The sequence below is a fragment of the Sinohyriopsis cumingii genome, chromosome 4, assembly GCF_028554795.1.
Source record: "Sinohyriopsis cumingii isolate HCF-2022 chromosome 4, ASM2855479v2, whole genome shotgun sequence".
NCBI classification, from domain to species: domain Eukaryota; kingdom Metazoa; phylum Mollusca; class Bivalvia; order Unionida; family Unionidae; genus Sinohyriopsis; species Sinohyriopsis cumingii.
Genome location: NC_142964.1, coordinates 98,875,725 through 98,900,071, shown reverse-complemented (window position 1 = coordinate 98,900,071; position 24,347 = coordinate 98,875,725). Strand labels below are relative to the sequence as shown.

The following is a 24,347-nucleotide window of genomic DNA, read 5'->3' as shown; positions in this document are numbered from 1 at the left end:
TAGCCTAGACTTGAATTCATACTGACAGAGATATGGTGCGTGAGTGATCTTTAAAGACGAGCGCCTTAGACCACTAGGCCAACCGGGGCCCCGAGGTTGTGGCTAGATTCTTTCGTCAGTGAGTTGAACAAAACATTTCAATGATGATTTCTCATTATCTGACCATCGTATCAATACTATTTCTTATTCTTCTACTTTGTCTTCCTTTAAAGCAGAAACAGTACCCTTCTCCATTGTTGTTAGAAATGCTATGTGTACTGTTGTTTACCCATTTGTCATGTGGCTTCAAACAGAAATATGTACGATCTGATGTAATTATTGCGGATAAACTTTATGGTTAAACGGTCTGGTACACAATGTCTTGCAGTCCCGGATGACGCTGTAGTGATGGAACTGGTTTGGTATATCTCATCTACAGCTCCTTCGCATTGCCCACGATGCTACTTAACAAACGTGTACACAACTGACCCTGGTACAAAGCTCATTGTTGGCATTGACAGAATTTCATTGAAATTTCACAATACACCACAGAAACCTCACAATACACAACAGTAATCTAACAGGAAATTCGATGTGCTTTTTAGGACATATTGTGCAGGCCACACTCACAATTGTTTTGTTGCTACTGTTTTTGCTGCAGAGTTTGTTTCTCTGGATGATACGGATTGTACGAAGAGGCCGAAATGTATATGCATGGATTCCACGTCTTGTGAAAGTTAACAATCAATCGTATCGTCATAATTTCGGACTTGCACCAGAACAAGTGACTGTCCAAAATTAAGTGGAAGTGTTTGTTCGATTGTTTGAAAGCCTCTGATAACGTGTCATCGTTTTTGACATCCTACCTTTGCGTTAAAAACAAATTTAGATTTCATATCGAAACGGACTTTTGTCAAGAGATATCTACCCAAGTGGACGACATAATTATTTCGTGGGACGGAACACGTCCATATACGTCACCTACCTAACTATAAATTAGAAGATATGATCAAATACACTTTTAAATGATCATTTTATTTGCCTGATTTTCAAGGAGTGACCAAGAAAAACATATATGATATTAGATGCTTTATAGAACACGTAATGAGTAATACGTGACAGCAAAGAAGCAAACGTACGTTGGAAAGGTTATCGACCTAGTGTCTATTCTTCGTTTATTGCCTCAAAAGTAATCGATTAATAAAGAAAAAGAAAGATCGCTGAATCTTAGTATCTATTCGAGTGTAAAATATTCCTACATAAGTTCTTTCAATATTTATCGAAAGTGTTGAAGACAACCGATTTAATTTTAGAATTTTTAGTCGTGATAAAATGATTGTGTCGTTTCTTTAGTTCGTTTCCAATTTGTTGATTGCGAAATTCGGAGCCAATGTCCCTTGCAAACACGAGTATGTCGACCACTTTGCTTGAACATCATTTTCAAAGCTCGCACAAACTCAGAACCTGTTTTTAAAGTATAAGCTACAACTCAAGCAGATTATGAAAACAACTAAATTACACAAGACAAATAGTTGAACCCTCACTGTACCAAGCATATTGGGGAAAAACATGAGCATAGCTGGCTTGCAATAAATCATCGATATCAACCTGTTCCAAAAACTTTTTGGAAATTTGAGTCGCCACTATTTGTACAGCGCGCATGTCGATTGTTCTTGAAACGATATCATACGTGATGGAATATCACACTTCTGAATATGGATTTGGCGGCAAAATATAGTTTTAAGTCTGTAACCATCAGCACATCCAGGAATGCAGTAAATCATGCCCAAGAGTGGGTTCTTGTTGCTCATTAAGTCAACCAACTTCCGGTGCTTTTCCGTTTTCATGGATGCGTTCGTGTACCAAGAGAAATAGGTGTGGAAGATAATACTCAAACTAATGTGATCAGTTCTTTTTCCACTACTTTCCTCACTTCCTCCTTTCCTTGTTGGCATGATATTGGTGTATGACATATATTTCATATCTTGTCCAGTCTCGTCGGTATACGACAGGGGTGCATAAACTTTTACGGCCAAGGGTCAGATTGCATTTTCTAAGAATACTCGAGGGCCGCAAACACTAATTTATTTAATATAATTACTCTTCACGCTACAGATTTATGAGTTAACTTAATTTGTCCTGAAAGCCGTACAGAAAACGTTCGCGGGCCGGATCCAGTCCACGGGCCGGGTGTTGTGAACCCTTGGTATACGATCTCAGCTTTTCCAAATCAAAACCATCGACGAAGTAATGTCTAACCTCCATTCTTCTACTGTTTTTTGACATGTATTCACTTCTATTGAGTAATTCAATGTATCATAGAAAAGGCCTTGGTTGAATATCTACGGTCCAACAATTGATACACTTATGGTGGCAATCGTAACGATGGTTCACACTTAGTTGTTAGGAATGCGAATTATCGTGTCTTGTGGACGTTTAAAATAGATTAAGTCTACGCGATGGTTCAATATAGTTTCCTTATGGTTCTGGTTATCCATTAATTCGTCTTCCTCATTGATGATTAGATGAAAGTAACACCGACGAGGAAGCGATGACATTTAGGACAAGGTTTCTCTCCTAAACAAATGTGTATCGTTCGAAATGGAACAAACATCCTGGTTACATCTTGACACACTTACAATCATTCGCAAACGCTTTTGTTCTATTGAAACTATTTCACTTTATAATTTCAATCACAAATTGGCTATTGCATGTGGAACATCGAATTATTCTTTGCCCCTCGGAAACACAAGGATTCATCATCAAACAGTAATTATTTAAATGATTCTCTCAATCTTTGACTCTTTTGTCACCTTTGTTTTTAAAAAGTCAATGTATCCGATAAAATTTAATATTAGTAATGTCATCAAAGTGATTTTGTTAATTACTGATGTGAATACATTTTTCGTCCAGAAAAGTATGACCGCAAAACAGACGATCTTGTATTGCTTGTGGGTAAACTTTCAAAGTATGGCCAGAAGTAACACTTCTTGAAATTTCCGTACCTTATGAGGTCAGACTACGGCTCTTTTTTTTTCTTGAATTATATCCTGTTTAAAAAAGTGTATCTCTATCTCTTCTTTGTCTAGGTCTGTACAATGTTCTAATTTTTCAACCATAATGGCTTTCATTCCGGTATAGTGATGGTCTCTGTTTAACTCTAGCTACCATGATGGCACGTGCTAATGCATAATGTCTTGGTCATTGTGAGTCTTCAATATACCTCTGTTGAGTGTCGGGATTTGATCAGCTAATCACAATTTCCGACTTCGTCCAGTAACTGAAGGAGGTGAAATGTGTGATGTTGAATTCATTAGATTACCACATGCAGTCAATTTTGGTAACGATTGTGGAAACCTTTAATTCTACAGGTTTGCTAAATTCGACCCATACGGAAAATTTTCAAACTTTCATTGGTAATAAAAAATTTCCCACTCAATCTTGATCCTGATTCTAAAACTATCGTTTCAACTTGAACATCGTAGACTTTGACTTGTTCACGATAAACGCAACCAATTTCCATGCGGAGACTTCTGAAATCTCTAAATTGGACTGTGTGGGTACATGCTGTCATTCGAAATATTATTGAAGTCACCTTGTTCATAAATAGGATATGGAACTAATACTCATGGACTACCGAGCGACTTTTACTCTTTGACGATCCAAATCGTGATGATGGTGGTGATAAGTTTTGTTCCTCGAAATCACAAGTGCGCTATTGCAAACACTGGTCTCCTTTTGCTAGGCGACACAGAAAGTTGTCATGGTCGCTTTATTTCGGGCTTCTCGATAGAATGTTGTTATCATTACGCGATAGGGGTCTATCTGGGACGATATCGTTCAGTTCTCTTAAGACTTTCAACCTGTAAAGATGGAAGACCAACAAAAGATCCAACTTCTGTTGAGCGATATAACAACCAGAGTCCCTAGAAGGAATTGGCGCAATACAATACGAAAAGAATTTCCAGGAATTCTAGATAAGCCGAATTCTTCATTTTAAAACCATCTCTGATGTTCTTCGGCAATAACAAAATTTCCCAATGAGCTGGTGTTGGCACATATATTGACTGTCAACTTGGCACCATTTTTATTTTGGACAAAGTGGATGTCATTAGAAAATTTTGGGTGAAAATCCCATTTCATAATGATTATCCATTCAGGGGAATTGTTATTGTTTTGTTTAACGTCATTTTTCAGCACATGATAGGCTATGTATAGCGGCCAGTATTATTGGTGGAGGAAGAACTCGGAAAAAAACCGGGAAGAACCACCGACCCACAAGAAGCTACTGGCAAGCTTTCTCATATACCCACATTGGCCGAATCCTAGACTCTAACCCACGCAGACAGAGGTGAGATGGCAGTGATCCGTAACGGAGAGCGCTTTAGACCACTCGGCCACTCGGGGCCAACTCATTCAGGGGGAAAAGTGATGACAATATCTTTAAGACGTTCGATATGGCAGCCATAAGTGATGTGTGACTGTTATCATTTTCAATTAGGACCAACTCTGTAACATATGAAGTCTACTGAAGAAAACCCCGTTTTGATATAGCCGTGAATTTGGAGAGGAATAAAGGTTAAAACACTTTTCGACATATGACCATCTAGTCAGAAGCAGCAATAACAAGACTTTCAAGATGGCTGCTGTGACGGCCATAGTTGACGTCAGATACACTCTATTTTCATTCAAGATCAACTGGAACATCTATTGGTGATAATCCACAAATCAATGTGACTTTCTACTCAAGTAGCTTTGTACTAACAAGACTTTTAGAATGGCTGAAATGGTGGCCATATTGTATGTCAGATTTGCATCATATTTATTTGAATCAGCTACTGAAAACCCGATGCTGATAAGACCATCCACTCAGGAAAAGTAGCGATAACAATATTTTCGTAATGACTGCCGTGGCGGCCATATTAGATATCAGCTCGGCAACATTTTTATTTAGCATCAGCAAGACATCATAAAAAGTATTGTAGCGAAAATCCCCATGTTGATATGATTATCCATTCACTAGAAATAGAATAAGATTTTCAAGGTGTACACTGTAGCGGTAATTTTCATTTAGAACAGCTAGATATAATAAGATCTCTTTCGATAAAAGCCCCAAGTTCTTTTGACCATCGATTCAGGAGGAGTGGCGTTAGCAAAATTTTAAAGATGACCGATGTGTTAGCCATATTGGATACCCAAGCAGCAGCATTTTCATTTAGAACCAACACCAGCATGGGATGAATGTGTGTGTTAAGTTTCAATGCAATATTCTAAATAGTTTAGGAATAGAAGCAACCTGGTACAGACGGACGACGGACTACAGATCATCGCGCACTTCTCTTATATGACAAGAAGGGCTAAACTAAATTAAATTACACGTCAACAAGCACTGTGTATGGGGAGGTTTTAAAACTACTCCCGAGGTAAAAGTGTCTATACGAGTTATGCCTGTCAAGGAAAAGGACCTTGGGATCCAGAATGTCCACAAGGTCAAAGTAAAGTTGCTAAATATCATAGCAACCGTGAAACCTAGTCTATGGACAAAAGTACAAGTGCGTGTTTAATGTGTCTCAAGCGAGAACATTGGTTCTTGGTGTATCTTGAACACAAAAGAAACGTTATGGTAAATAAAAACGAACAAGGAAACGAAAGAAGATTTTAAAAATACTGGAGATTTCGGAAGAAGAAGAAAGTGATGGTGAAGAAGATATCCCCTCCAATAAATGCAAGCCCAAACGCCAAGAAGACATGGCCAGAAGCCAGGGGAAATAAAACAGAAAAAGTTAGATAGATTTTTTGTGAAATCGCGTGTTTCAAATGTATTGTTATTTCTCTTTACTACGGTACACACAAACTAAGTAAGAAACAAATTATGCTGATTCCTTCATTAGTTTCATCAATGCGTGGATAACTATTTTCGTTTTCATTCAGACTTTTTCTTCCTACCAAAACACATCCTTTATTGGCAATCAAGAATGATCATATTTTTTCTGAGCGATACGGGTTTGAAAACGATTGTCAAATATCACAGACTTTCCATCAGAGTTCTATCTGTCTCAATCCTTTCTTTCGTCCAACTGCCACTGGCATAGACCTCTTTACAGTTTTTTTTATATTTGTCGTAGCTGATAGTTTAATTAGTTTTATAGGAGTAGTCTTTTACTCTTTGGCTTTAACGAAGAAGACTGATATAATGCGGTTATCTATTATAATTTACTCACGATCAGTTGTTAAATATCTACGGTGTCATTGATCTCACAATGTAGGCCGCTGAGACATCTTTTTAATGTATCGCTTGTATTCTCGTCGTCTTGTTGCTGTAGACATGTCGCTTCTACCCATTTCTGACTTTGCAGAAATCGTCTTGCTTCTTCTTGAAATAATGGTATTCTAACGTAGGCACCGTCGATGACATTAGAAATTCCAGCGATGATGATAAAAAGTTTAAAAAGCGTCTGGAAATTATGATGCTACCGATTTATTTGTAGCAACAGCATAATCAGCAGCAGTATGAGCAGTCACAATGGTATTGTCATGAGTGCTATAAGGAAGGAGTATAGGTCTACCCCAATACAGAGCCTGGGCCGGGAGAGTGATCTTCGACGCCCTTATTTAACCTTTGTCCGGATTGAGTCCCGGCTCGACCAGCATGGGTATGTGAGAAAGATTGCTAGTAGCTTCCTGTGGGTCACGGGATCTTCCTGGCATCTGCTCCCACCATACGTACTGGCTGCCATGTACAGCATAGCATGTGCTGAAAAATGAAGGTAAATCCCACAAAACCTAGCCAAACACACATTATTCGCGGTAATGTCAGACATGATACTCTGCTGAACTGTAATCAACCCTAGTCTGTCGTGGCTCAGAGTAAAAATAATATCTTAAACACGAACTGAATCATTGGACAATCTATTCAGTGTTGTTTTTGGAGAATACAAACAGGCCATAGATTGGTCAAGTAAGATGCATTGTAATTGGTTCAGTCAGAACAAAAAGCGCTCTCGTTGGCAACGTTCCAAATCTCAAAGGAATCCCTATACAACGCATATTAAAGACTTCAGGATTTCTTTTTACCAGTCTTGTCATCCGTATTAAAAGAATCAAGATGCGGGTAAGCAAAAATTCGTCAACAGTTAACTCCAGTGTGTAGTTTCATACTGATAGCAGTCTATGTGGAGTCAAACGTCTACCCCATTCCCTCTGTGTACATGTGATGGTGTTTTTGTTTAAACAGTATGTGTTAAAATCATACTAGACCTACGTCACTCCATTGGTATGTGTGCGTATGTGTGTATGCATGACCCCCAGCCCCATAAAACTGTGTAATGGTGTGTTGGATGATTAGTAATGGCTTATACATTACCCCCTTCCATTTGTATGTTCAACGGAAAATTGGATAGTAAATGTAAGTATGTTAGTTACCCTAACACAAGTGGTGGAATGATTGCACTTACTACTTAATAGAATCCGTATCCCGATTATACTGGCTGACATGGCTTTCCTGGCATTCACAACAAATGGATCTTCGGGATTACTTTGGGAGTCAACCTCTATGCCAAATCCCGTACTGCATATCACATCCAGCGTAAAGGCTCCAAACAAGCTGCAAGCAAAGTTGGGAAATGTCATTTGAATGCTCGGTAGAAATTTTATTACACGCTAGCAATATTTGCATACGTAAGTCAGATCAAAAGTGACATGGCTTAAGTAAACATATATGATAATAAAGAAAATAGAACTTGATCGTAGCAATCTTAATATTAAACTTTGCATGGAGCGCTATCGGAATCTATCCTTGCTATTTCATTTGGAAATTAAAAGCACAAAAACTGAATCTGTATAATCTATTAAAATAGTTGTACATGGAAAAAAAAAGATGTTACTTAGTCTGCCAATAATACTGAAGAGGAGAAAAATCAGTGGTTTATAACGTTGTAAACCAGGCATGTGCAAGCAACGGCTTGCGGACCGCATCCGATCAGTGACCTGGTTTTATCCCGGTTTCATTGTACATCACACGGTGCGGCTTTAACAAATGCTGTTCACGCCGAGCTCTGGGGGAAGATGCACATGCCTCCTTTATATCTGTATTCACTTGTATTTGCTTTGTGATATGTGTATATAAGTTTTTACAAAATAGGATGAATTTTCACAAAACCTGTGCTATAATATTCCTAGAAAATATATTACACCTCACAAATTTCGGAATCTTTCAACAAAATTCATAATGAGAAGGACTGCTTATTCAATGGTATTCCGAATCCACAGGAATAAGTCAAAGGGTATTAAGCTTCTCTTCTTTTTATTCTGTATAGACAAAATAATAGACAAAAGTACCTACTTAAAACACGTACCTTTTCATTTCTACAGATTTTCCACCTTCTGACATGTTCCTCGCATTTCGGGTCAGTTTCTCCAAACATCGAGATATGAGGGGCGTCATCTAAAACCAGGTACAGTGAAAGCATAAGTAAGAGATATACGAATAAATTATAGCTCTTCACATGCATATGTGGTATTCTGAACACACTGAGTGTTTAAGAGACTAAATTTAAAATAAATCAATGAACTGAAACACTTGCAAGATTAAAATATTTTGATGGTTTTAGTAAAAAGAGGGTGATAAAACAATCACATATATGAAATATAAAATACTTTAAACATCTGTATATGTGTGTATATGAGTGTATCTGTTTATGTCGCTGTTAAATTGTATACCAGATGAGCACCATTTTCATTTAAGACCAATTGGACATAATAAGATGTCTTTTTGTGAAAATGCAATACTTTCTATTCAAGATACGAGGAAATGACACGATTTTCATATGGCTGCCATTGCGACTATATTGGACGTCAAACCAGCTCAATTTTCTATTGAGACCAATTAGGCATCACTGGTCCCTGTTGATATGGCCATCCATGCATGAGGAGTAACAATAACAATTTTCATGAAGGATGTCCGAGCAGCACTTTCATTTGGAACCAGCTAGATCATGGGATGAAAATGTGTATCAAGTTTCATGGCAATTCCTAAGTAGGTTAGGACGAGTAGCATAAAAAAAAACTTGTGCTAACGGGCGGACGGATGGACATTGGCGCCAGAAATATCATCCTTCTGTCTGTCTGCCCTTTCGTTCCTTCATTAACATTCATCGTCCTAATTCACTGGAATGAAATTCGCGAAACTTGTAAGTTATCTGTCCATACGTAAACCATGAACAAGAGGGATATCATTTTTGGCATCCTATCCTTTCATCCCTGTTTGGGATCAAAGGTCAAAATGTCGATTACTTTGACCTAATAAACTTTCAAAAACTTTGTTTATACATAGTAGCAGAAACATTATATTTTAAACGGATTTTGGTTTTTTGATACCTGGGTTAGCTCGAACAATGGATGGAGCTCTGGTTTGAACTGATGAAGCAGTAAGGATCTCTGTATCCTATATGTCCGCATTAAAGTAACATATATGCCTTGTTATTTTTGGCTATATCGCTGACCCACCCCTTCAATTTCTGCAATATTGTCCAAATATTCAAGCACATAAGGCATGCATTACGAACGTGATTCTTCCACTGGTAATTGCTATATATATGAATACTCCTTGAGTCTTGGTAGGAATTATTATTATTATTATTATTATTATCAACGTATTGTGTTCGTCTAATGTCCTTAGCCCAAACTTAGGCCAAAGAAATTTTTATATAGCTATATGGATAATACACATTTGCTTGGAGGATAAAACCCATCTTTAGTTGTACTTCGCAGTTCCGACCCCAACACTAAACAGACATGTTGTTGCTACATTTCAAGATATGTTTCATATGATATTTTTATCTAAATTTGTAACTACATTTTGTTGATTTACCTTGCCAGTCTAATAAAGTAAATAGTTCAGGTTTTTATTTTTCTTGGCTTCTGTAAATATGAAAATCAAAGCATAGAATGTGCTTCTTAGTATTTAAGACTTTTATCCTTTCAACGGTGTATATATAACCTCCGTTTCCAAGGTAACATTGTAACATATACACAGAAAAGCTTGGGAAAATTGAAATGCTGTCACCTAAAATTCATGTTCAACTTTTCGGATGTTTCTATCCGACGAGGATGCAGGCTGTAGCCAAGGGAATGTTTTACACTGCAAATGATTGAGTGATGACGAGAATTCTAATGTTGCCGAGTAGTATGTGATGCCGAGAATTAGAATGCTTAATGTTATCGATGTGTAATATACGTATTCATCACACAGATTTTCTGGGGAGACAGTGAGTTTTTATGTTGAAAATTATAAGTAGATCGAATACATTGTAACCTCTTTCATCCAATGACAAGACGTACCGTTCACTACTCGATATTTCCTTCTGTATTATATTGCAAAATTCCATGCATGTTTTGAACGTTTACTTGCATTTCCTGTCATTTCACATTTTTAATTTATCTCTCTAAATCGCACCGTGTTAAAATAAATCTAATGACAACGGTGTTTGTTAGCCTACATTTGTATTTAATTGAAACGATAAATAATGTTGGGAGCAAAAACAAATATGAATGCTAAAAAAAATCAAACAGCTTACATTCCTCATTTTACCGGAACTAAATGTTGGACTTAGTGTTGATCGTAGGAATTTCCAGTGTTCCCCCGGAGCCACATTTACTGCGGAATCAAAGAACTCGACATTTCGGAAAGATTGCTATAATAATAATAATGATAGTAATAATAATAATAATAATAATAATAATAATAACGACAGAAACAATACTAATAAAAACAACGACACGTTGAAGCTGTGATATATTTACTGAGCATCATACTAAAAGAATGATATCGTGGACTTGAATGCACAGTTACGTAAGAGATGATAAAAAGTACACAAATGAATATTTTTATATAGTACATGCTCTTTTACTACTGTTGAAATCATTTTGTTTGGTACTTGAATTCCTAAGCTATGAAATTCCATTGAAAATATTTTAGTTTTCAAGAATATTATTAATAGACGATTCGTGTTGCATTTTTAGATACATGACAGTTCAACTGTCTAGCACCTTCTCAAATGAAGGAGACATAAATACTGTTGCTTAAAGGAAATAAATGTGTCTCAAAAAGGAAAGAAAAAAATGTTTGTGGATATTTATTATTGTTTCTAATATGTTTTAAATACAGAAAATCAAATATTAGTAAATGAATCGAGTAACAACTCACCGCTCTATTTGTAAATTCTGAAAATCTTCTCACTAATATTTCCTTGATCATTTCCGGGTCGGTAATCAACAGCTGAGGCAAGTTTCCAAAGAAAGTTCTAGATAATAATAATAATAATAATAATAATAATAATGTCATCAGCAACAATACTAATGACAACAATAATGAAACTATTATTTAGAAACAATAAATATACATTAAAGTGAGCACACATCAGAGTTATTGCCGCAGCATGACATTGTGTCATTCAAAACGTATGTACATTTTCATTTCAATAAAATGTCTTAATCACAAAGCTTCGTGTGGATGAAAGTAAGATATATGTGCCTAAATTACCTGTAGGCATAAGTATATGTTCTTACACAGGATCAGTAAGAATGTATGCTGCATATCTAACAAAGACAATTTTTTTTACAGGCCTATAGTGTAGGACTGATATATAAATAACTAAGGTTTATAATCTTGCAAAAATGTTTTTAGGGGCAAAGGAAACAACATTGCCAATAATATGAAACCAGTAAACCTTGAAGGATGGATTTTGTTCGAAATTTTATTTTAAAAAATTATAAAATAAAGGCTAATTCAACCTTGAAAGTTATTGATGGTTGCCATTTCAAAGTCAATATGAGTTTCTTGAGTGTACTTTGGTTATAGGGGTATCAAGGAACCACATCTAGATATGTTTTGAAGAAGCCCTATATGCTTCACCTTTAGTTCCGTGTGGACAAGACACCAATATATTGACCTCAGTTTCCTACTTAGGAACTAAAGTCAGTAAACATTAACTCTGCATGACCGCTTGTCGGTACTAAAAGGGGTCTTCATTAATGTTAATTGTCGTTACCAATAAAGCGAATAATAATAAAACGTGTTGAGAAAGAGAGATGGAGCAAAAGATCAAAATTTACCCAACGTGTCTTCCATATTTCTGCATCAGTCTAAGATCGGTCTCTTGCAATCCCTGTCAAAATTTATAACAATGTGTTTCATTTCAGATTTAACATAACTTCTATCATACATTTTGGCAAACAAATTGGCTACCTTTTAATTGGTTAGAAAACAAAATGATAGACAATTCATTTTCTTTAATTTTGATATTGCGACAAACTAAAAATTAAATAGCCTAATTAAAATATATCCTTCTGTGAAAATTGCGCCCCTTCAACAAATTTAAATGCAGATTAAAATGTTCTTTTCGGGAATAATAACGGAAATGAATACCAACGAAAACAAATGAATTAGGAGTATTAACATTCGCCCTTAAATACAGTGCATAACCATGACTTTGTACAACATCCCTTACTGATTATATTGTACCTAATTATGGCTGTATATCATATGACACTGTACCTAACCATGACTGTAGATCATACCTTACTGATGACATTGTACCTAACCATGACTGTACATCATACCTTACTGATGACATTGTACCTAACCATGACTGTACATCATACCTTACTGATGACATTGTACCTAACCATGACTGTACATCATAACGTACTCATGATATCGTACCTAACCATGACTTTGTACATCAAAACTTATCGATGATATCATGTTCGACCTAAAACCATGACTTTGTACATCATAACGTGTCGATGATATCATGTTGTACCTAACCGTGACTTTGTACATCATAACTTATTGATATCATGTTGTATATAACCATGACTTTATACATCATTACTTATTGATGATATCATGTTGTACCTAACCATGACATTATACACCATAACTTATCGACGATATCATGTTGTACATAACCATGACTTTATACATCATAACGTATCGACGATATCATGTTGTACATAACAATGACTTTGTACATCATAACTTATCGATGATATCATGTCGTACCTAACTATGACTTTGCACATCATAACTTATTTACGACGTCATGATGTACCTAAAACCATGACTATACATCCTAGCTTACTGATAATATATTATTTTCAGACAGCAAAGTGATTTTCAGTAAATAGAATTATGTGCATACATTTTGTTTGCTTGACGATAAGGGTGGCAGAAGAAAAAAACTTTCATAAAGTTATCTTAAGTTCTTAACGTCATTCAGTGGTATTGCATCAGTTTCCGGAAAGTCACTTTTTGTTTTGTGTTGTTTTTGTTGTTTTCCATTAATTTCGCATGAACACAAAAGTTTTAAGTATGTCGTAGATCTGTCAATAGTAATATAATTTCAATGTGCATATATATATATATATATATATATATATATATATATATATATATATATATATATATATATATATATATATATATTTCAATATCAATATCTTTTTAGTAGTAATATATATGTATGCCAAAAGTAATAGATTTTCAGTGGTAATATATGTCAACAGTCATCAAGTTTCAATGGATGGTAATATATATATATATATATATATATATATATATATATATATATATATATATATATATATATATATATATATATATATATATATATAAAGTCTCAATTGACATAATGCATATGTTAATAGTAATAAATTTTCAATAGCATTATATAGCAATAGCTCTGTCAACAGTACTAGATATGTTAATATCCTAATGAAAATATGTCTCTGAAGTATGACATGAATTTACTAATTATGCAACAGCAGAAATTTATTCAATTATTTAACTATTTTCAGCCAGGATAGGCTAAATACGTATTCTTGTCAATGACGCACAAGTACATACATTTAGGAACAAATAGAACAGTAACAAAGAACGCATACAATATATGGTTAATAATAATTACAATCGTAATACTTTGCCTAGCATATGTCCCTTAAATAGCACCATATAACGTATTAATAGGTACTGCTGGACAAAGTCACACAGAATAAACAGACATTATGTTCATTCGACATAAAATGTTGTATGTTTGCATTACCATCTTAGCAATGGAAGGAATAATTCCCAAGAATGGGATTGGAGTCGGACCTGGTATACCAAGTGACCAGAAGTAGCTCTGTTTATAGACCGAGTACCTGAAATAAAATTGACAAGATGTTGTTCATGCGTGCCATAGCCAGCACAAGTACTTTTCTCTTTAATTTTATTCTCAATTTCTAAATTCTTTTTCAATTTTTCAAACCATTACAATTTTTATATGCATCCTGGTAAGAGTTTGTAAAAGACTAACGAAGAAAGAGGGGAGGGGTAAGGACATAATTTTCAGTTTATACCATTGGTTGTTGTTGGACCCCATGAAGAAAATAAAAGTAAAAATCGCATTAGCATGTAGAATGAAAACCTAATACATAAAATAAATGTGAAATCGGCATGATAAGTCTCCCATATATATATATATATATATAGAGAGAGAGAGAGACAGACAGACAGACAGACAGACAAAGAGACAGAGACAGACGGAGAGACAGTTTCAAAAATGGCGCCTGAACTTGTATGTGATGTTGTCAATTAGCAAAGAATAATAGTTATTACATGAAATATAAAACACAAAATGTAAACACAGATAACAATTATAGTGCAGTCATATTGAATTACGTGCACTGTTTGTCACTGAAATAATAAAGGCTTTAATAAAAATAAGTTAAAGTCGGATACTTTTAAGAGTGCTGCACATTTTGTGTCGTTGTAAAAACAGTTACCAAAGATACACCCATTTCTCTTCCGGGCTACAAACATATTTAACCCCTGCTTCAAAAATACAAAAATAAGACATTACATAAGTAGTCCAAATGGAAATGTAACTTTAGTGAATAAAATGCAAAATAAATACTTGGATTAAGCAAGACATCATTTCTTTACTTTGCCTAAAAAGAACATCTTTGACTACACAGTGCATATATAATGTTCGCTATCAGAAGCTTTATCAGGAGATTAGCTACATACAGGAAATCAAAACAATATAACCTCAAGACAAAGATCAGACTTTATAACGACTATATACAGTCTGTACTGTTGTACGGCGTAGTGTTAGAGACTTGAGAAGACCATCATGAGCAGAGTAAATTCATTTCACAATAGCTGCCTCCGTAACATCTGCAACATATATTAACCAAACAAGATCTCCAATGTGAACCTACATAAAATGACGGAATGTAATAACTTTTCCCTGGAGATCAAGATGTGCAGGATCAAATGGCTCAGGCACATAATGATGATACCCCAAGAACGGATGCCGGAGGTAGTCCTCAGATGGACACCAGCTGGTAAGCGCAAAAGCAAACGGCCAAAGATAACATGGCGAAGGACAGCGATGACCGAGCTGGAATATATGGGTCTTTCCTGGAGTGAGGCACAAGCCATTGCTCAAGACCGATCTAGATGGCGGAAGATAGTTGTAGCCTTATGTTCCAGACGGGACCATGAGGACTTACTAACTCATTGAAAGGGAATACTTTGTTAACAGGAGATTGTAAAATCCAATATGTGTAGACCAAGATTATCTAATAAGCGTTAATAGTTTCCAGGCATTCGATACCTTTGTGCCTGTAGAACATTTCAATGCATGTAAAGGCTGCACCCCAACACAAAAACATATTAACATATAGATGGATCATTTTCTTATGTACCTGTACGGAAACCAGTCTGGTTGTTCTAACTAACATGAATGACGAGAGACTGTATGGCCAGCTTCACATGCTATACAAAAAATTACCGGAAAATTGTTTCTTAAATTTAAGATAACCTAAGGCACTTTTTATACCGTTCTTGTAGTGTTTCACATCCATAATGATTTGTCGGATCATTGTATACTGTAGTCGGCAATATATCTACGAAAGACAGATCCAATACATCTCCATATAAGCACTCAATTACAAAAGCTTTGTCGAGGAAATATAATGGCAATAATTTTTAGCCATGCTGATTTTCAAGACGTTTTCATTTGCTGATCCAGTGCTTCAATGACAATGTTAGATTAGAGGTCCCAATAACAGATAAATAAAGTAATAAATGTGTATGAGTTAGAACGATACTTTCTACTTTTAAGGTATTTCGATAAAACAATGACAATGTTAGATTAGAGGTCCCAATAACAGATAAATAAAGTAATAAATGTGTATGAGTTAGAACGATACTTTCTACTTTTAAGGTATTTCGATAAAAATGGGAAAGATAAAACATCATTCTCATCTTAAATGGTTTAACAAAGAATGTTTTTACTTGTAAGACCGTAGGTCTGAAAATTGGGTAAACATTTCCAGATAGATCCAACAGATAGGCACCTTTACTAACGTTTCCATTTCAACAGGAGTGCTTGCTATGTAATGAAAAGAAAAGAAACAAGGACAATATTTTTGTTACACTTATCTAAGAAAACATAGAACTACTTCATAACATGATATAAAACCAAACAATTGGCAGCTGAAAAAGATGGTACTGATTAAAAATTTGTATTAAATACTGATTAAAATTTTATTCCAATAAAGATATGGACTGTTTATTTATCTGTTTACCAAACAGAAGAATAATCTTCAATTATATGCAACAGAAGCCAGAAAACATATCTACTTAAAGTTTAAATTTTAAACGTACCGGTAAAGGTGCTACAGACAGGATGAAAACATTACCCAATAATAATAAAGTGGACAGTTTTCTTATACCACATACATTCATTTAAGAAGGTAGTAGTGTATTCATCGATCTCCGTGTTTAATTTTAAAATAATATTTTAAAGTCAGGAATTATTTCCTGAATACTGGAATGCTATCACCTTATTAGTAATTTAAAAATCTGGAGACAAAAAATGTTTGAAATTTTTCACAGACGAAATACCTTTTTATATGATGTAAGTAAATTGCTGTCATAATTATTACATAGAGATTTTTTATAAAGATAATTTATTTAATGACTTCTAGAAGGTGTCTACCTGATTATCAGACTATGGACTATCTTTATACATTAAAAGCTATTTTAAACAAACTTATCAACACCAACAAGAAACCTGTATTTGTAGCAATTGCAGATTTCTTCAAACCTTTTTCTCTGGTTTTGATACCAAGAATCTTCAGGAATCTACATTATTTGGAGCATAAGAGGTAATTGACCAAAAAAGCAGAAAATCATCAAAAATGTGTGCTATTCATCAAAATGTAATAGTGGAGTAAGAAAGGAGACGGTTTAAATCATTTCCAATTCAACCTCTTTGTTAGCGATCTTCCAGGCATTTTCAGATGTAATAAGTGTGTTCCTTTACTTTCAGTCATATATGGGTAACCTGTTTGCTATATCCTGATGATCTCTTCTTACACTTAGAACCCAGATTTGGTCATCAAGATTGTCTGATGAATGTTGTTCAAGATGGAAGTTGACACAAATAAAAGAAAAATGATGATTTTCAGTAAAGGCAAAATAAACACGAAAATCTCAATCTACTAATCAATGTAAGAATTACCAAAATAGAATTATTAAATATTATTTTAGAAAATGAATTTTTCCGGCTGATATTAACAACCAAGTCACTGCACTAGCTATTGTACGAGGGAATGTCGTTGCTGATCCTTTAGCTAATTTAAGCAAATATTCAATAATATTTTGAATCACTGTTACCTCCACCACCTTTGTCGCTACCTCTATTACCGCTGCCGATGGTAAGTCCTTTACAAAATTGCACATGGCTGTCAGAAAGTGGCAAATGTTGCACATTCATCTTTTTGAACAATTGTTTTAACCTTTCTCCTATTTTGTTGGTACTTCTTAAGCTACTCTTCGTACATGTTACTATTTGTGCTCTTTTGATTTCATGTTGTCCAAAGCTTTTAATTTAAATCTTCAGCTGCATCGTTTTCGTTGGCAATGATATTGGCTATATCTGCTATCTTTTTTTATTTAAGAATGACTAATTTTCATTAATTACGTTTTTGAAATAGCTATTTTGCCGCAAATGCTAAATCCCTAATTCGCCTTCTTCTAGCATCATTAATAATCTTGGATGTTCTTCTCCAAAGTTATTTTAGATATTCTCGCATAGACTCTACTTTTATTATTTGTTCATCAAATGACTTGTTCGTATTAATTACGGTCGATTATATTTCCATACGAACTATTATCCATTGTCTTGTTATAACTTCTAATCGTAGTAGTTATTGAAATAGTTTAGGCTTAGCTTAGTCTGGTGGATGCCAGAAGTCTCCTTCTTTTGCTTGTAGTAACCAATGCAAACATTACTGCCATCGTTGTGTCTAGCTGTACAGGAAAATGCTAACGTTTTACCTAGATCAGCCTTATTGAGATACAGGTTTACCATGCTCTTGGTAAAATAGTGTTTTGAGTTTTGCAATTATTACATTAGGTTAATTTGGATCTTAATAAAATTCATTTGTAATCCATGTTTATTTAATTCATTCCATTTATTAACAGTCCAGTTAATTGTGTAGCGGATCAAAACGGATCTGCTGAAACAGTAGCTGTATTATTTTCTGAAACAACAGTAGGCAATTTATCGTTGTCTTTTATAGAATGATCTGGACTATTTTCTATTTTGGTAGGATTTTAAATAGCATTGCCTGTAGGTTTTCTATAATCTATTCCCACATCCGCCATTATACATTCTTTAAAGGGGCCCCGAGTGGCCGAGTGGTCTAAAGCGCTCTCCGTTACAGATCACTGCCATCTCACCTCTGTCTGCGCAGGTTCGAGTCTCGGATTCGGCCAATGTGGGTATGTGAGAAAGCTTGCCAGTAGCTTGTCGAGGGTCGGTGGTTCTTTCCGGGGATTTCCCGGTTTCTTCCTCCACCATTAATGCTGGCCGCCATGTATAGCATATCGTGTGCTGAAAAATGGCGTTAAACCCAACAACAACATTCTTCAAATCAATCAAAATGAACTTTAAACTTATTTCAGTTTATTTAAAATCTAAGCAAGACATGCTTCGTACGAAGATGGATTAATACAAGCCTCCAACATGAATTAAAAACGAGGACAGTAACCGGAACATATAAGGAAACAGCTGGTAAATACTTAGCCAATAAGGAGACTGGACAAAAATAGTTTTTAAGCAAATATAGAAAGAAGATCTCAGTGAAAGGCAGGTCAACAAATCTTTTTCAGATACAATAATATCTGGAACACTATCTTTGATGCGTAAATTTCTTCCAGTTGATTGCCTAAACTAATTATAGAAAGAGTTTAATGAAGACCACAACAAACGGAATTAATTAGATATTTTACTGGACTTTTAACGTTCAAGTTTGGATTACCTGTTTCAGCATTAAGTGCTAGATTTATCATTTCTGAACATATTAATTTTAACGAAGAAAACGAGCAAGTTCTAGTAGAACAGACATAGTTACTTTTGAAAGTATGTGACAAGAAATGCTTTTTAGTATATACGTAACTCGAAAAATACCGTAAAGGTAGTCTAAAGGTAATTTGAACATAATTTAAAATAACTTTAAGGTAACTTGATAATAACTTGAAAGTGACTAAAACTAACTTCTCAGTAACTTAAGAAAAATAACCCGAAATTTGAACAGCTGTTGGTGAAACCCTTTAATTTCAAAATAAATGTAAAAAAGCGAATAAATTCTTGAAAGCAAACGTGAGGTAAATTTAAAGGTTCCTAAATCACTAGAGAAGGTAACCTTACATAAAAGACTTTGTACAACTCATTTAACAAGAATTTATAAAACCTGAAGCGGGGTCCCGGGTGGCTGAGTGGTCTAAGAGTTCGCGTTACCCGATCACTGCCATCTCATTTCAGTCCGAGTGAGTTTTAATCTCGGAATCGTCCAATGTAGCTGTGTGAGAAAGCTTGCCAGTAAGAGCCACTATGGCTCTTACCTGGCTTTTCTCGGGCACGTCCTCACAGCAGTAATACTAACCGCCATGTATAGCATATCGTGCGCAGAAAAATGGCGTTAAACCCACAACAAGAGCAACAGCAACAGCAAAATAGCAGTAGCAGCAAAATTGAGCAAAACTAGTATTGCTACTGGGAGCAAACTGTCAGTAATGCGTTTCTCATGACTCATATGGTGCTAAAATAGTTTACAACATCAGTTTACTTAATAGCTATCGTTGTTGCTAATGGACTGTGTTTCAATTCATTCTGTGAATTTGTCATCCTTTAGATTTGCAGCACGTTGCTATAGTGATTGGCCCATAAAACAATATTTATCGTTGTATTATTCTCTTTACAAAAAAGCGACCGCTCCTGTGGCCTAGTGGTTAGAGCGTCCGCCCCGGATGCGGGAGGTCGTGGGTTCGAACCCCGGCCGAGTCATACCAAAGACTTCTAAAAATGGTACTGACAGCTGCCTCGCTAGGCGCTCAGCATTATGAGGTTAGTCCTAGAACTGGTCGACCTGGTGTCAGGATAATGTGACTGGATGGGACATCATGCTACATGTCTGCGGCATGATGCCCCAGTGCTAGACATCACTTTAAACTTCCACACTGCATCGTAGCGATATGACTGGAAAATTGTTAAAGCTACGTTAAAAATCTAAATCACACACACACACACAGACACACGTTCGAGATATGTTTCTATTCATCAAGCCATAACTGACTTTCCTGTGTTGCACCAAACCGAAGTGACTGGTTCCGAAACTTATGAATTGTGCGCATTTTTACTGATACATTCCGTCATTAATCTGATGAATATTAAAACAAAGTATAATACAGGCAGTGGAACATCGTGTGCAGTAAAGGCATGTACAAACAACCCAAGAAAATTAAATCCACTCAGTTCGAATTTAATATACACTGTTTTTCAAAACCTCCAGACTGAAAAGCTCTTGTGCGGATACACAACCTAAGGGCGTAAAATGATTCGCTCATTTTAAAGTTATTAAAGCCATCTTAGAAACTAATTTAGCTGACCCATTATTAACTTAATTTTTTTCTAAGTCGAAATGGTATGTTTGGCAATGATTTTATATCATGTAGCAAAATGGTATGTTTGGCAATGATTTTATATCATGTAGCAAAATGGTATGTTTGGCAATGATTTTATATCATGTAGCAACTTTTCATCCAATCATTTTACGCTCTTGAATTTTATGTGGGTCACAAAAACGCTTTTGACTCAGGAGGTACCGAATTTTGTACTTTTGGATTTGAAAATGAGTTGATGTTTGCAAATACATATTTAATTCTTTCATGGATCAGGATTCCACGAGCTAAATTGAGTGAATGGTAAGTATAAACTTAGTTTTGCATCTACTAATGTTCGCAGAGTAATGAAAGAATGTACTGTCCTCAAGATAACCCCGAATGTTTACATTCTAGACATCACATGGGCAAAAATCCTGTGAGTGCCCATATTAGTCACCCCACAACATTACAACTGTCGACACGTTGGGGAACACGAAGGCAATTCATGGGCTACCATGTAAAATTTATTGTGGACTTGGTTGGGTATTTCACAAGAGTATTCTTTCAATATATTTAATTTTCTTGATTTGTTTGTTCATCCCTCGACTGCACGTGAAATTCCACATCCCGTTTCATACTTGCTTTGATATCTATAATTAAAACATCAATTCATGTACAACTGAGAAACACAAAATGTAAACAAAGACAGCTGGTACTGCTGTAATGGCTGATGTACCACATGAAACAGAATAGCATCGCCCATGGAAATTGTAAACTGGTGAAAATGTTAGGTCACTGATTCACTGTACTAACAAATCCTTGTCTATTAATAATGACTAAGGGAAATGAAAAATCCGTAACCCCAAGCTAATTATGAAACGAACGGGAGCATGGAAGGGTCGCGACGACTGAGGCCAGTCGAGTTAAAGGACATAGCGCTTAAGAGCAGTTTTGGGTGTAGAAGAAAAGTGTATTGACTCGTTGTTAGATGTATATCTGCATATTAGTAAATAAAGGAATTATAAGGATATGCTCGTTGAGTTGACGACACAACGGGGGAAAAAATACGTCCTGACACCATGGGAAAGAGCATACGTACCGAAAAACCGAGAAAAACGCACATGAACGATAAGGCCTTCTTGACAGAATCTCTCACCCATTTTGTAATCAAAAAGTTAAAATTACTAGCAAGTCGAAGCAGTAAATGCACCAAAACTGGTAGATTTAAAGATCCGTACACGACAGCTAGCTAAGATTTATCATGAAACCAAGTATACTAAAAATGTATATCAAGCAACCGGGTTTTCTCTCTCTCTCTCTCTCTCTCTCTCTCTCTCTCTCTCTCTCTCTCTCTCTCTCATCCCTATGTACCCATGCCATATATTGTCAGACTTACCATGTAAATATAGGAATGAAACTAAACAAACAGCAATTAACACAATACATTTGCTGGGGGTGGGAGCAATCCATGTTAACGCTTGTGCAGTGAGTTGTGTACATAAAATACAAGCAGAGACCAGTGATTGCCGACACTTACGCCTATTTTTTTTATAAATCATATTCACTTCAAAAAAGTTTGATGGATTGTTTTATGAAAGTAAGACTGGGTAGTAAACATATATACATACGAGAGAAAGAGAGAGAGAGAGAGAGAGAGAGACTTACATAATTAATAGAAATAACACGGCCACTATCGTCAAGAGCCAGTTTGGAATGGACACAAGGCCTAGAACCTCCATTGTGTTAAATGTAGGAAAGCTTTCTGTCTGTTTACTAGCTCAGCACTGTCGTTAAAAGATTGATGTCAATAGTAACTTATCAACTACCTCGGGAACTTTTATAACAGGGCATTGAGGTCATCAGTTCGCCCAAACTAATCGCATTGGATGAACTATCGCTAGTGATTACCTTGCAGAACCACATGACTTCATGTTAATGTTGTTGTAATATTTATATTCTATCTTTAACCCGGCTCTCGTGTTGCTTGAGCAGATAACCATATTTGGTCATCTATAATTTTATATACAGAACAGGGCATTGAGGTCATCAGTTCGCCCAAACTAATCGCATTGGATGAACTATCGCTAGTGATTACCTTGCAGAACCATATGACTTCATGTTAATGTTGTTGTAATATTTATATTCTATCTTTAACCCGGCTCTCGTGTTGCTTGAGCAGATGACCATATTTGGTCATCTATAATTTTATATACCGAGCAACTGAACTATTTGTATGAAGTGGGGGCAATAATTGGGCTGACAGTTCTTACATTAACGTTATATTGATCAATACATTATGATTACTCATCAAGCTGCGTTGCGTTGTGCAATGCAGTAGTCAATGGATTGATTAAATATTTCGTACCAGTTAAACTGGTAAATATTGTGCTGGTATAGAAGATACGTGTATAACTTTGTTAAAAGACGTTATGTGCTCAATGCAATCTAAGGAATCAAATGTTCTAAATAATAAAACCATTTGTCATAGAAGAACAACCTATATCAGTTTGCGAAATCGTGATTTCAGTTTGTTTTTGTTATGTTAGCTGTCACTGAAAAGTGCTATTTTATAAGCGAAGACCAGAAATCTAAGTCTGTTATTTGACAAAGAATGTCTGATGGATGATCCAATTTTATAAGCATCGCAATTATATTTCTAAACATGTATACGGAAAATGAAATTAATACAGGCTTGATATCTATGACTGACCATCAGACAGTTTTTTCCACATTTTGAATGTCCAAAAACCATCATGACTGAAATCTATTCCCACGTTATTCTTTGACATATTCCTTTATAATCTTCCAGAATAATTTAAGTGTTCTTACTAACTGAGCACCCTAATTCAGCAATTCACCAACAAACAGTTTGCCCAAGACGTCAGGTTATACGTATTGTAACGTACGACCATTCGGTCTGTGCTATATCAGGATGGGTGGAAGATGGAAAGAATGAATTGATGGATAGACAAGGCGGCTATTTACTTGTTTGTGGGATTATAAAGGGACTAATATTACATGATGTGACTTTCAACGGGATGATAGGTAAAGACGAAGATGGATGTCCCACTTCAATTATATTTGCTATGAAACAGCTCAGTCAAACAAGTAATTACCAAAGAACTATAAGAGTTGAAGTCAGAGTCCTTATGAGAGTAGAAGTTTTAGATAACAACTAAGAAAATCACCATTTTCTGGTACCATTTATTACAACAACAAAATATTATCCTAGGAGCAATGCAAGATTCAACTGGTTTTTTAATCTGTGAAGCTGCGCTTATTCCCTATATTCCTGACCAGAAATGTGCAAGGCAAGCTTCACTTTTCTTGTATCTTTACAAATTTTGCTTTTTCAGATATAAAATAATTT

General features: G+C 35.4%; 1 protein-coding gene across 2 annotated transcripts in view; it reads right to left on the bottom strand.

The window, feature by feature from the left end:
- Positions 1 to 22,799, bottom strand: part of LOC149801751 (cytochrome P450 3A24-like) — a 33,252-nt gene extending 10,453 nt beyond the window's left edge. Inside the window, exons 1-7 of one of the 2 annotated variants that reach the window (XM_089956080.1) lie at positions 22,643 to 22,799; positions 14,082 to 14,178; positions 12,091 to 12,143; positions 11,183 to 11,279; positions 10,554 to 10,670; positions 8,334 to 8,422; positions 7,434 to 7,582 (exon numbers count right to left, since the gene is read on the bottom strand). In XM_089956080.1, coding sequence (XP_089812206.1) covers positions 7,434 to 7,582; positions 8,334 to 8,422; positions 10,554 to 10,670; positions 11,183 to 11,279; positions 12,091 to 12,143; positions 14,082 to 14,178; positions 22,643 to 22,716 — 676 coding nt within the window. In that variant the 5' untranslated portion in view covers positions 22,717 to 22,799. Of the gene's footprint in view, positions 1 to 7,433; positions 7,583 to 8,333; positions 8,423 to 10,553; positions 10,671 to 11,182; positions 11,280 to 12,090; positions 12,144 to 14,081; positions 14,179 to 16,321; positions 16,417 to 22,642 lie in introns of those variants that run through there. The other variant, XM_089956079.1, reaches the window with a different exon arrangement.
- Positions 22,800 to 24,347: the final 1,548 nt, after the last annotated feature.